This window comes from Telmatherina bonti (genome assembly GCF_933228915.1).
Source record: "Telmatherina bonti genome assembly, chromosome: 7".
NCBI classification, from domain to species: domain Eukaryota; kingdom Metazoa; phylum Chordata; class Actinopteri; order Atheriniformes; family Telmatherinidae; genus Telmatherina; species Telmatherina bonti.
The window spans coordinates 38,177,463-38,191,672 of NC_136625.1; the positions used below are offsets into that span (position 1 = coordinate 38,177,463).

Sequence of the window (14,210 nt, forward strand, 5' to 3'; positions counted from 1 at the left end):
TCCAGATGTTTCCAGACGTCCCCAAACGTCCCCAGACGTCTCCAGACGTCCCCAAACGTCCCCAGACGTCCCCAGACGTCCCCAGACGTCTCCAGACGTCCCCAAACGTCCCCAGACGTCTCCAAACGTCCCCAGACGTCTCCAGACGTCTCCAAACGTCCCCAAACGTCCCCAGACGTCTCCAAACGTCCCCAGACGTCTCCAGACGTCCCCAAACGTCCCCAGACGTCTCCAGACGTCTCCAGATGTTTCCAGACGTCCCCAAACGTCCCCAGACGTCCCCAAACGTCCCCAGACGTCCCCAGACGTCCCCAGACGTCCCCAAACGTCCCCAGACGTCTCCAGACGTCCCCAGACGTCTCCAGACGTCTCCAGCTGCAGCAGTGACGGGACCAGCCAGGTTCCACTGAACTGAAATTGACGTGTTTGGATGTCTGTAAACGCGGCAAGCAGGACTGGAGCTTCAGGATCGGGTTATTTTAGCTCATCGGTCGGTTCAGGTCGGGTCCAGGACCAGTCCACACCAGGAGCCGCATGAACGAGGACTTTGTGGATTTCAAACTAAAAGAATGAAGTTAGACCAGTTCTTACGGCAGTTTCAGATGGATGAATCTCTTCTTCATAAATACCGACTGGCTCGGATCTGAGCAGCTTCAGAAACGTCTCGTCTCCACAGCGTTGCCTTTCCGCCGAATATTTTACATCATATGGAACTGATGTTGTGGAATCAGAGGAAAGGGTGAAATGGCGTGTCGACAGATGGGCGGAGCTTCCCAGCATGCTTTGCGTGAGTTCAGCGGCCTACTAGTTCTGCAGGTTTAGTGACGTGATTTGTGTTGTTGTGTGGAAGGAAAATGAACGTGTGATCATTTCGTATTTAAACTGATTGGTTTATTCTAGCTGCTGATCAATCGGTCATTTCTAACGGCGCGGTCTGAACAAGGAGCAGCGAGGTGGGATCCCATCGTGTTCTTTTCTTATTAAAACAAGTACAGACTGCTGAATCCAGACGGACGTAAAAGGAAGCACACAGACGTAAGACAAGTGGACGTCCTGGTGCTGAGGGACCCCAGTCTGAGCAGAGATGGACCCAAACCGAGCCGGATCCCAGAGACACATCGGGAACCAGCTTGTCTTCTTATTAACATGACCATCGGACCCTGCTACAGCTCAGGTCATGTGATCACATTAATGTGACACACCTGATCCGTTTTCATTACATTTAGGTATGAAATCTTACTCCGGCATAATAAATGCAGGGAATCGAGCTTCGATGTGGTTTAGTTTTGTTGATCAGGTGTGAATCATTAGTTTTTTTCTTCCAGTCCATTTGGGCTTTGGACCGTTTACACGTTTCTGTTCGTAACGAGGCGTTTCGCTACTCTGTCGTCTGTCACTTCCTAATGGAGACACGAAAAGCCTTCTTCTGTACGGCCGGACTTAGACGTGGAACGTACCAATTCTTTCCAAGCGTACGTACCGTTCGTCCCTGTGATGGACTGCCGAGCTGTCCAGGGTGTACCCTGCCTTTCGCCCAAAGCCTGCTGGGATAGGCTCCAGCTTCCTGCCACCCTTCATCTGACTGAGCGGTGAGGATGACGACTGGCTGACGTACCGTTTGCACACGAGGCTCCTGGTGACGGGATCCAGACCAGTTCTTGTGGATTTTGTTTGGCGCTGAGTGTTTGGTTGTTCTAGCAGTGTTGTGAAGTCAGTGGCGGTTCGGACCCTGGGTGGACACACCCCCCCAAAGCCTGTCACACAGAAGCGAGAACGTTTCTTTTTCCTCGAGAACTAAATCATGTGAGTGGAACATCTTGCAGCCTGTTGTTGGCACATCAGCAGAACTTTCTTCTGTTCTCCGACAAGTATCGTGTGATTGGTCGAACTCTGAGGTGGGCGTGGTTAACACGGAAAAGCACGAAGCGAGTTGCTGCGTCCGCTGATGCAGGTCAGACAGATGGCTTTGATAAAACAGCTGTTCATGGTGGTGGGGAAGAGCAGTTTTTACATTTAAACACATCGATCCCATCGTTAAATGAGAAACAACGTGGTTCTTTGCACATATAAACACACAAGCATTTTTTAGTTCATTTACTGTCTTTCTGGTGTAAACTGCAAACTTAAATAAAGGCCACACATCAACATTATTTCTCAAGTTTGAACATTTTCTGTGTTTCTGCAAACCTTCTCTGATTGGTTGGCTCCACCCATGTGGTTAAACTCCGTTGGTCGCCTGGTTTCAATGGAATAAAAACTCCGCCCACCTGGCTGACCGCTGAGTGACCCGGGTTGTAAATGGAGCGCACCCATTCAATGACCTGCCAAAAAACATGAAGTTTTATAGGCAGCTGATTTGTGGGGGGGGGGGAGGGGGGTGTTAATTAAAGTCCAGGATAAAAATAAAAGATGAATGTTTATCTAAAAGTATTAAAAGAAATTTGTTCACATTTCCCAGCTATGATTTCTTTATGCAAATTATTAGTGATGAAAACAGCTGTGTGTCAGGCCATCTCCATGATGCAAGGTGGACCAGGGTCCGAGGACCTGGTGGACCAGGGTCTGAGGACCAGGTGGACCAGGGTCCGAGGACCAGGTGGACCCAGCAGGGAAGTCAGGAAACCTGTGCTGGAAATGGGAGTTAAAGATCTTCTGGACTAAGACTCCTTCCAAAATGCCAGGAGTACCGAACCTTCCCAGGTTCTTCCCAAGATGAACCAGGAAACCGGCTGCTTCAAAACCAACAAACAAACCGGTTCTTTCAGCAGATTCTGCACTGCAGCAGCAATCCTGCTGCCTTCCTTCAGCACCATCACCGCACCAGCAGACCACGGTGAGGAGGAGGAGGAGGAGGAGGTGGGACCCGTCAGACGCCGTCCTCCTGGAGCTGAGGTTGGGGTCTCCCTCTGCTGTCTTCTGGACAGCCGGCTCTGCTGCCGGCTCGCTGGGATTCCTGCAGTTGCTGCTGGTGTCCCGGGTCTCAGGCCCCCCTGAACGGATCAGTTCATCCTGATGTTCCCAGCCTGCAGATCCAGGCTCTCTGTCTGCTGGCTTTAATCTCAGACATTATCTTCATGTCTTCTTTGCATTGCTGGTGTTTTTGTTGGGATTCTGGATTTTCTCCAGCTTGTCTCGTTTCCCTCCAGGCTGACGTGTGTCTGGTATTCCTGTTTTCATTAAACAGCCCTGCATGTGCTCCCAGTTAAAAGAACTGGGATCTGGATCAGCCTCCCAGCTGATGTCAGAGACGGTAAAACATTCAACATATTTAAAATAAAACTCTGGTGAAGGAGGAACCAGACATGTAACCACTGTTCTATCATTTATTCTCACGTGTCTAAGTGTTGGATCATGTGGATGGTCTTATCCTTGACTTTACCATGATTGTTGTGTAGTTTTAAATAAATTATATTAAAAAAGTAAATAAATAAAACAACAACACTGCACTCCTTTGCTGCTTTATGCCTCTTTATGTACGTTATGGTGTCTGCACTTCATACACACTTCACTTTCTCCATCCACCGGGTTTTATTTTATCTTTAAAGATCCATTTTATTAACGTACTTTACACGTCACTGTTGTTTCTTACCTGCTTTATTACACCTGGATGTTTTCATGCAACAACACTAGTGTGTTAAGACGAAATAGAAATAAAATCCCCAGAAAATGGTCAGGGTCGGTTTGGACAGCACTACATAACTATGCATTTAGGTTACTGGGTAAAAATCTTTAATTTAGTTAGTTAGTTTATTTTGTTTTGTTTGTATCAGTCACAGTCAGTTTGTCCATTTCCAAAATAAAAAACATAAAACAAGTAAAACAAAACCAAAATAGGCAGAAGCAAAGCTTAAGAAAAGATGGCACTGAAATTCAAAGAGTTTTTGATGTGAGATTTCTAGGTATATCTCACATCAAAAACTCTTTGAATTTCAGTGCCATCTTTTCTTCATTTGACCTCTTTAAGTGACTCTTTTCCTTCCTAATATCATGAATTTAGTTTTAGATACATTCAGTGACAACTTATTTCTGTCAAACCAGGTTTTGAATAAAATTATTCCTTTTTTCTTATTTATCTTTTTTTTTTAAATTATTATTACTTTAAAACTTTTTTGAGAAGCAAAGATTGAGGTCGATGGAGTGATACCTCTTGTTTTAATGAACACTCTTTGAGCGGCAGGCAACCAATCGCATTGCAGATTTCTCTGTTTTGGCGGAAGTAGAAGCGGAGCATGCTAATTAGCTAGCATATCTCCTGACATTGCTACGACATAACAGTGGTTCTAACTTTTAAATACATGCATTTACTTATATTACCAGCTGTTACGTTGCGCTTACTTTTATATAATACAGTTAATAAGGTAGTGGTAAGTTTGCTGGGAAGAGTTTGCTGGGTGAGCAAACGTTAACATGAGCAGCTAGGATTCAGGCACGTCTGGATGATTTGGGATGTTTACTGAGTCCTCATGTTTATTTACTGACTAATCTTTAAGTGCATTTTACAATTTTATTATTCGATAAACATTAAACATATGTAAAAGTTACATAATGGAAGAAAATAGTGAACAGGGCTCGTGCTAATTTCCACTTTCAGGAGCCAAAGATCTTCTATTGAAAGGATTCTCTCCTCAGCTGGTTTAACATGAAGACAAATAAGTCTTATAAACTTGTGCTGCACAAGAAAGGATTTGGTGGAAGTGGTAAGAAGAAGGAATGCATTTACAGACATGGTTTTTTATATTTGTGTTTTTATTAAAGCTTTTATTTGTGTTGTGATGTAAATGAACTGCTTGTTGGAACAGATGATGAGCTGGTTGTCAACCCAAAAATCTTTCCTCAAGTCAATTTGGGGGATATAGTCGAGATTGCACATCCAACGGACGAATACAGGTGAGTCTGGAAACTGTTTTACTTGCTGTCTTTATCAGTCTGCTGCTGAGCACGTGACATGTCTCCCAGCCCCCTCCTGCTGCAGGTGAAGAGCCTGAAGGAAGACCTCCAGAAAGGTAAACTAAATCATCTCAGTTCATTTCCATCCATCAGATTAAACAGGGATGTTGCTACTTGTTGCCGCAGCAACAACAGGGAGAAATAAGCCTGATTTTGTCCTCCTACAGAGACGATCAGCGTGGACCAGACTGTAGCGCAGGCCTTCAAGCTGCGGGCGTACCAGGATGTTATTGTTAATATCGTAGACCCAAAGGTAAAAAAATGCTCCTGCAGCCCCGCAGCCGGCTCCACAACATCTCACCGCTTCCTTTCTGCTTGGCAGGATGTGACTCTGGACCTGGTGGAGCTGACGTTTAAGGACCAGTACATCGGTAGAGGAGACATGTGGAGGCTGAAGAAGAGTCTGGTGCGTCGTCTGAAGGACTAGTGATGATACAACAGGATGACACACATTTATACACTTCTGTTTTTTGCATTTCAGGTGAGCACGTGCGCTTATGTGACCCAGAAGGTGGAGTTTGCAGGAATCAGGTACATTTGCTCGAATGCACTTCAGCTGTTTGTTAAATATTTCCCTGATAATAATAAAGCGTGGACTTCAGTCCACTGTTCGCTGGTTGTGAAGCATCATTAAGAAATGACTTTTACAGGATAATGTACAGATGAGGTCCAGAAAGTTAAATGCAAAGAAAGAATTTCTCACTTTGGATTCATAAAAGTTTATTAATCCTCCATAAAGTTCTGAAAAGTTTTAAATAAATTAATCTTTTCTATTTTACTAATGAATAAAGTCTAAACGTGCCGATAAGAGTAACTCAAAGTGTCGATGGCGTGATCCCGGCAGGTGCCCGGTAGGAATATGGAAAAGGTAGCATGCTTTTATCTCAGTGTTTCAGGTTCTTTAATGATTCTGAAAATATGTCTTCAGTGAGAGGAGATATCACGCCGTCCCGACCAGGCTGGTTCTTTAGCTCTGGTTGCCATGGTAACTGAGCTGGGCAGTTATCCCGGTCCCGACCAGGCTAGTTCTTTAGCTCTGGTTGCCATGGTAACTGAGCTGGACGGTTATCCCGGTACTTACCAGGCTGGCTCTTTAGCTCTGGTTGCCATGGTAACTGAGCTGGACAGTTATCCCGGTCCCGACCAGGCTGGCTCTTTAGCTCTGGTTGCCATGGTAACTGAACTGGATAGTTATCCCGGTCCTGACCAGGCTGGTTCTTTAGCTCTGGTGGCCATGGTAACTGAGCTGGGGAACATCGTTTACATAAACCATCCTACTCCACAGCGTCCTCGCGGCTGTAGAGTCCTGTTCCCCTGCCTGTACTGACCGTGTCCGTGGTTGTGACTGTTGTCTCCCTGCAGAGCTCAGGCCAGTGAACTGTGGGTGAAGGGAGAGAAAGTGACCTGTGGCTACATCAGTGAAGATACAAGGGTGATTTATCTGCTTTTAATGCTGTTCCATGTACAGACATCTGAATTTGATGCTAGAGTTGTGCTTCAGGTTTAAATAGACGTCATGTGATTGATGATGATCAGATGGACGTGTGTTGGTTCTGCAGGTGGTGTTCAGATCCACCTCTGCGATGGTCTACATCTTCATCCAGATGAGCTGTGAGATGTGGGACTTTGACATCTACGGTTGGTTGTGAATGGCTGGTTTCTGACCGTGTCTCAGCCTGAGCTTCTCGTATCAATGCTTCTGACATGTTTTGTTCTCAGGCGATCTGTACTTTGAGAAGGCCGTGAACGGCTTCCTCTCAGATCTTTTTGCCAAGTGGAAGGTTTGTGTTCTGTCTTTCATTGCTGCTCTAACTGGCTTCCATCCGAACTAAACAAGCCGTTTTCTGTTCACCAGGAGAAGAACTGCAGCCACGAGGTCACCGTGGTTCTTTTCTCTCGTACGTTGTACAACGCGAAGAGCATCGGTGAGTCTGTAAGGGCAGTTCAGACACATGCTGATGTAACATAGCCTTGGTAGAAAATGTCCAAGTTTCTGGTTTCCTCAGATGAATTCCCAGAGATCATGCGAGGGTCCATCAGGCAGGACCACGAGGGCCGTTTCTACGAAGACTTCTACAGGTAGGCGTGCTGTCGGAAAGAGATGGAAGGTGGAGGCGTCTGAATGCAGCTGACTTTGTTGCGATCAGGGTCGTGGCTCAGAATGAGAGGCGGGACGAGTGGACGTCGTTACTGGTTACCATCAAGAAGCTCTTCATCCAGTACCCTGTCCTGGTACGACTCAAGGAAGCAGGTAACCAATGGCGCAGCGTCTCTCGGTGTTTAGATCCCTTCATGTTTGTGACCACAAGCTGGTGTTTGTTTCCATGGCGACAGATGGTTTTCCTGTGGGTTATAACTCGACAGCGGCTCAAGGAAACTACCTGGAGGCCATTAACCTGTCCTTCAACGGTGAGTAGAACGAAGCGGCTCAGCTGACAAAACAAATCTCGTAGCGTTCCACAGAGCCGGCGACGCAACCTCCGATCATTACCATGATTGACTGAACTGGTTACGTCCGTTGCAATTAATTAGCAATATTTCAGGATCGTTTTATTTTAGTCTCACAGCTGACTGAAATGTTTTATTGCAAATATTTTCATAACAGAGGAGCTGCACACAATTTTAATATTTATCATTAATGACAGTTTTCCACTTATTTAGGAGAAATTTAAAATCAAAATTATATATATATATATATATATATATATATATATATATATACATATATATATATGTATATATATATATGTATATATATATATATATGTATATATATATATATATATGTATATATATATGTATCTTTCAGATTTCTGGGCCATCTGTGACGCACTGCTCTTTTAAGGTCTATCCATAGACTTTCAATCATGTTGAGGTCAGGAGATTGTGAAGGTCATGGCAAAGCCTTCAGTTCATGCCTCTTGATGTAATCCACCCTGGATTTAGAGGTGTTTTCAGGATCCTTATCCATTTGTAGATCCATCCTCTCTTTAACTGCAGCTTTTCCACAGATGGCATTAGGTTAGCATCCAAAATTTGCTCAAATCCCATTCAATCCATTTTTCCTTCTACCCGTGACATGTTCCCTGTGCCACTGGCTGCAATACAACCAGTGGCCCATGCTTAACAGTTAGATAGAGGTTCTTTTCATTAAATTATGTGCCCTTTCTTCTCCAAACGTACCTGTGCTCATTCCGGCCAAAAAGTTACATTTTAACCTCATCAATCCACAGAACTTGTTTCCAAAAAGCATCAGGCTTGTCTGTATGTTCCTTTGCAAACTTCAAATGCAGATTTTTGTGGTAAGGACGTAAAAGAAGTTTCCTTCTGATGACTCTTCCATGAAGGCCATATTTGTACAAGTACCTCTTTATAGAGGAATGGTGCACCATGACTCCAGTATCAGCCAGATCTTCCTGGAGGGATCGTGCAGTCAAACTTGGGTTTTGACTTGCTTTTCTTACAATCTTGCGAGCTGTTCTGTCTGATATTTTTCTTGGTCTTCCAGATTTTGCTTTAACTTCCTCTGTTCCCAATGACCGCCATTTCTTGATTACATTCAGAACTGAGGATATTAGCATCTGAAAACGCTTTGCTATTTTCTTACATCCTTCTCCTGCTTTGTGAGCATCAACTATTTTCAGTTCCAGTGTTCTTGACAGCTGCTTAGAGGAACCCATGGTGCAGATTGTTGAGGCGAGGTCAGATGAGTCTGAGCATTTAAAACCTTTGAGATTGACATCACCTGGTCTTTCCAGACACTAACTGTAAACAATCCAGGACACTGTCAGGTCTCTGTTGTCAAACTGGGGGCATACAAGGTACTAACTCTGCAGGGTGCCCAAACTTTTACCGACGCTATATTTTCTTTTCTGTTATTTTGAAGGTTTAAATGATGGAAATAGGATGTAACTTTTTTTGACATGTTATAAGAATGTCTAAACTGTAATTTGATGCCTTTTCGAGATTTTCCATCTTTTTAAAGCTCCTTATTTGCACATTAAAATAAATTTTTACCTGGGTTGCCCAAACTTTGGAGCCCCACTGTATATATATATATATATATGTATATATATATATATATATATATATATATATATATATATATATATATATATATATATATATATATATATATTTTTTTTTTTATATATATATATATATTTTTTTTTTATATATATGTATATATATATATATATATATATTTTTTTTTTTTTATATATATGTATATATATATATATATATATATATATATATATATGTATGTATATATATATATGTATGTGTATATATATATATATATATATATATATATATATATATATGTATGTATGTATGTATGTATGTGTATATATATATATATGTATGTGTATATATATATATATATATATATATATATATATGTATGTATGTATGTATGTATGTGTATATATGTATGTATGTATGTATGTATGTGTATATATGTATGTATGTATGTATGTATGTGTATATATATATATATATATATATGTATGTGTATATATATATATATATATATGTATGTATGTATGTGTATATATATATATATATATATGTATGTATGTATGTGTATATATATATATATATATATATATGTATGTATGTATGTGTATATATATATAGTATCAGTATCAGTCAAAAGTCTGGACACACTTCGTCATTAAATCCAAACATAAGTATAAGATAGTCATGAAGAATAAAAGTAGAATAAAAGCAGAAAACAATAAAAACAGATAAAATCAACAACTAGTTCTCAGTTCCACTGACCAGTGTGAACAGGTTGGTCTTAAGATGTGTTTTAAACATGAAGAGACTGTTTGCAGACCGTACAGGCAGGAGTAATGTGTCATTACGGATTGAGAAACGTCCAAGACCATGTGGTCAGCTGACCTAAAGGCTCTGGAGGGGTGATGAACCTAATAAGATCGGATAAATACTTCGAAGAACTAAAAACTAATAAAAGAGTCTTAAAATCGAAGCTAACGGGCAGACAGTGACGTGAGGACAGCACCGATGTGAAAATCCTGATGGGAGCTTCTCTTGGATGTAAATATACTGAAACGGTTATGTCTCGTCATGAGGAAGAATCTCCACAGCAGTCCTGCATCCGGATCCAGATCCGGATCTAAGTCAGACCAGGACCAGTTCTCAGAAACACACCATGAGGATGGAGGTTTTATGTAAAGCTACAGACAGATAAACGCTGGTGAAAACCAGACTTTCACCTTGGCAGAGGAGATAAAACCAGGCTGTGGACAAAGACGGCAGCAATGTGGGGGGTGGAGGCGAGAGGACGACAGCCAGACTCTTTACCTGAGGGGAGGGAAGGACGGTTGGGTTGTTGATGGAAATGGAGAAAACTTAGATCTGGAGAGGGTGGGACGTCCTGCCAGGAGGACTTCTGGCAGACAGATGATGAGGGAGGTCCGTACATGTCGGCATGTGTCCACCTGTGTTCACGTGTGTCCATGTGTAATGACGTGTGTCAGCGTGTGTCCACGTATAATGACGTGTGTGTCAGCGTGTGTCCACGTGTGATGACGTGTGTCGACGTGTGTCGGCATGTGATGACGTGTGATGACGTGTGTCCACGTGTAATGACGTGTGTCCACGTGTGTCCACGTGTGATGACGTGTGTCCACGTGTAATGACGTGTGTCCACGTGTGTCCACGTGTGATGACGTGTGATGACGTGTGTCGGCATGTGATGACGTGTGATGACATGTGTCCACGTGTAATGACGTGTGTCCACGTGTGTCCACATGTGATGACGTGTGTTGACGTGTGTCCACGTGTAATGACGTGTGATGACGTGTGTCGGCATGTGATGACGTGTGATGACATGTGTCCACGTGTAATGACGTGTGTCCACGTGTGTCCACGTGTGTCGACGTGTGTTGACGTGTGTTCACGTGTGTTGACGTGTGTTCACGTGTAATGACGTGTGTCGACGTGTGTGACGTGTGTCGACGTGTGTGACGTGTGATGACGTGTGTCCACGTGTAATGACGTGTGTCCACGTGTGTTGACGTGTGATGACGTGTGATGACGTGTGTCGGCATGTGATGACGTGTGATGACATGTGTCCACGTGTAATGACGTGTGTCCACGTGTGTCGACGTGTGTTGACGTGTGTTCACGTGTAATGACGTGTGTCGACGTGTGTGACGTGTGATGACGTGTGTCCACGTGTAATGACGTGTGTCAGCGTGTGTCCACGTGTGATGACGTGTGTCGGCATGTGATGACGTGTGATGACGTGTGTCCACGTGTAATGACGTGTGTCCACGTGTGATGACGTGTGTTCACGTGTAATGACGTGTGTCGACGTGTGTGACGTGTGATGACGTGTTATGACGTGTGATGACGTGTGTCCACGTGTGATGACGTGTGTTGACGTGTGTCCATGTGTTATGACGTGTGATGACGTGTGTTGACGTGTGATGACATGTGTTCACGTGTAATGACGTGTGTCCACGTGTTATGACGTGTGATGACGTGTGTTGACGTGTGATGACGTGTTCACGTGTAATGACGTGTGTCGACGTGTGATGACGTGTTATGACGTGTGTCGACGTGTGATGACGTGTGTTGACGTGTGTCGACGTGTGTCGACGTGTGATGACGTGTGATGACGTGTGTTGACGTGTGTCGACGTGTGTCGACGTGTGATGACGTGTGTTGACGTGTGTCGACGTGTGATGACGTGTGTTGATGTGTGATGACGTGTGATGACGTGTGTTCACGTGTAATGACGTGTGTTGACGTGTGATGACGTGTTATGACTTGTGTCCACGTGTGATGACGTGTTATGACGTGTGATGACGTGTGTCCACGTGTGATGACGTGTGTCCACGTGTGATGACGTGTGTCCACGTGTTATGACGTGTGATGACGTGTGTCCACGTGTGATGACGTGTGATGACGTGTGATGACGTGTGTCGACGTGTGTCGACGTGTGATGACGTGTGATGACGTGTGATGACGTGTGATGACGTGTGATGACGTGTGTCGACGTGTGTCGACGTGTGTCGACGTGTGATGACGTGTGATGACGTGTGTTGACGTGTGTCGATGTGTGATGACGTGTGTCCACATGTGATGACGTGTGTTGACGTGTTATGACGTGTGATGACGTGTGATGACGTGTGTTGACGTGTGATGACGTGTGTTCACGTGTAATGACGTGTGTTGACGTGTGATGACGTGTTATGACGTGTGTCCACGTGTGATGACGTGTTATGACGTGTGATGACGTGTGTCCACGTGTGATGACGTGTGTCCACGTGTTATGACGTGTGATGACGTGTGTCCACGTGTGATGACGTGTGTTGACGTGTGTCGACGTGTGTCGACGTGTGATGACGTGTGATGACGTGTGATGACGTGTGTTGACGCGTGTCGATGTGTGATGACGTGTGTCCACGTGTGATGACGTGTGTCGACGTGTGTCGGCATGTGTCCACGTGTTGGAAGGGTTTTTGGAAATCTGTGAAACTTCTCTGCGTTGGTCATAAAGTGACTTGTCAGGATGAAACGTAAACGCTGATGACCGCCACGTCTCCCGCAGTGTTCGACAAACATTACATCAACCGTAACTTTGACCGCACCGGCCAGATGTCCGTGGTCATCACACCTGGAGTTGGAGTGTTCGAAGTGGACCGGCTGCTCATGATCCTCACCAAACAGCGAATGATTGACAACGGTGAGCGTGTAGAAACCGACGGCGCCTCATTCGCCTCTGATGATGATGATGATGATGTTTACACATATTTGTCTCCTCCAGGAATTGGTGTGGACTTGGTGTGTATGGGAGAGCAGCCGCTGCACGCCGTTCCTTTGTTCAAGGTGACGCAGTCAGAACGTCGCGCTGCTGTATCCGGATGCATGTTAACAATAATCTGTCATTTAATCTGCAGCTGCACAACAAGACGACACCGGGAGACTCCCGGGTCGGAGACGACTACAACCTTCCTCACTGGATTAACCACAGGCAAGAAGTTCCATTCATCCTTCCAGTACTGAGTCTCCTCTTCATCAGGTCCTTCTGGTACCGAGTCTCCTCTTCATCAGGTCCTTCTGGTACCGAGTCTCCTCTTCATCAGGTCCTTGTGGTACCGAGTCTCCTCTTCATCAGGTCCTTCTGGTACCGAGTCTCCTCTTCATCAGGTCCTTCTGGTACCGAGTCTCCTCTTCATCAGGTCCTTGTGGTACCGAGTCTCCTCTTCATCAGGTCCTTCTAGTACCGAGTCTCCTCTTCATCAGGTCCTTCTGGTACCGAGTCTCCTCTTCATCAGGTCCTTCTGGTACCGAGTCTCCTCTTCATCAGGTCCTTGTGGTACCGAGTCTCCTCTTCATCAGGTCCTTCTGGTACCGAGTCTCCTCTTCATCAGGTCCTTCTGGTACCGAGTCTCCTCTTCATCAGGTCCTTCTGGTACCGAGTCTCCTCTTCATCAGGTTCTTCTGGTACCGAGTCTCCTCTTCATCAGGTCCTTCTGGTACCGAGTCTCCTCTTCATCAGGTCCTTCTGGTACCGAGTCTCCTCTTCATCAGGTCCTTCTGGTACCGAGTCTCCTCTTCATCAGGTCCTTCTGGTACCGAGTCTCCTCTTCATCAGGTCCTTCTAGTACCGAGTCTCCTCTTCATCAAGTCCTTCTGGTACCGAGTCTCCTCTTCATCAGGTCCTTCTGGTACCGAGTCTCCTCTTCATCAGGTCCTTCTGGTACCGAGTCTCCTCTTCATCAGGTCCTTCTAGTACCGAGTCTCTTCTTCATCAGGTCCTTCTGGTACCGAGTCTCCTCTTCATCAGGTCCTTCTGGTACCGAGTCTCCTCTTCATCAGGTCCTTCTAGTACCGAGTCTCCTCTTCATCAAGTCCTTCTGGTACCGAGTCTCCTCTTCATCAGGTCCTTCTAGTACCGAGTCTCCTCTTCATCAGGTCCTTCTGGTACCGAGTCTCCTCTTCATCAAGTCTTTCTGGTACCAAGTCTCCTCTTCATCAGGTCCTTCTAGTACCGAGTCTCTTCTTCATCAGGTCCTTCTGGTACCGAGTCTCTTCTTCATCAGGTCCTTCTGGTACCGAGTCTCTTCTTCATCAGGTCCTTCTGGTACCGAGTCTCTTCTTCATCAGGTCCTTCTAGTACCGAGTCTCCTCTTCATCAAGTCCTTCTGGTACCGAGTCTCCTCTTCATCAGGTCCTTCTGGTACCGAGTCTCCTCTTCATCAGGTCCTTCTGGTACCGAGTCT

General features: G+C 44.9%; 1 protein-coding gene across 3 annotated transcripts in view; it reads left to right on the top strand.

Moving 5' to 3' along the window:
* Positions 1-4,377: 4,377 nt before the first annotated feature.
* Positions 4,378-14,210, top strand: part of depdc5 (DEP domain containing 5, GATOR1 subcomplex subunit) — a 48,346-nt gene continuing 38,513 nt past the window's right edge. For all 3 annotated transcript variants that reach the window (XM_079243182.1, XM_079243183.1, XM_079243184.1), the window contains exons 1-16: positions 4,378-4,697; positions 4,800-4,887; positions 4,957-5,003; positions 5,115-5,200; positions 5,270-5,353; positions 5,429-5,478; positions 6,310-6,379; positions 6,507-6,585; positions 6,667-6,728; positions 6,803-6,872; positions 6,954-7,026; positions 7,095-7,198; positions 7,282-7,356; positions 12,536-12,670; positions 12,752-12,813; positions 12,885-12,958. In XM_079243182.1, the coding sequence (XP_079099308.1) occupies positions 4,640-4,697; positions 4,800-4,887; positions 4,957-5,003; positions 5,115-5,200; positions 5,270-5,353; positions 5,429-5,478; positions 6,310-6,379; positions 6,507-6,585; positions 6,667-6,728; positions 6,803-6,872; positions 6,954-7,026; positions 7,095-7,198; positions 7,282-7,356; positions 12,536-12,670; positions 12,752-12,813; positions 12,885-12,958 (1,217 nt within the window). In that variant the 5' untranslated portion in view covers positions 4,378-4,639. The remainder of the gene's footprint in view (positions 4,698-4,799; positions 4,888-4,956; positions 5,004-5,114; positions 5,201-5,269; positions 5,354-5,428; positions 5,479-6,309; positions 6,380-6,506; positions 6,586-6,666; positions 6,729-6,802; positions 6,873-6,953; positions 7,027-7,094; positions 7,199-7,281; positions 7,357-12,535; positions 12,671-12,751; positions 12,814-12,884; positions 12,959-14,210) is intronic.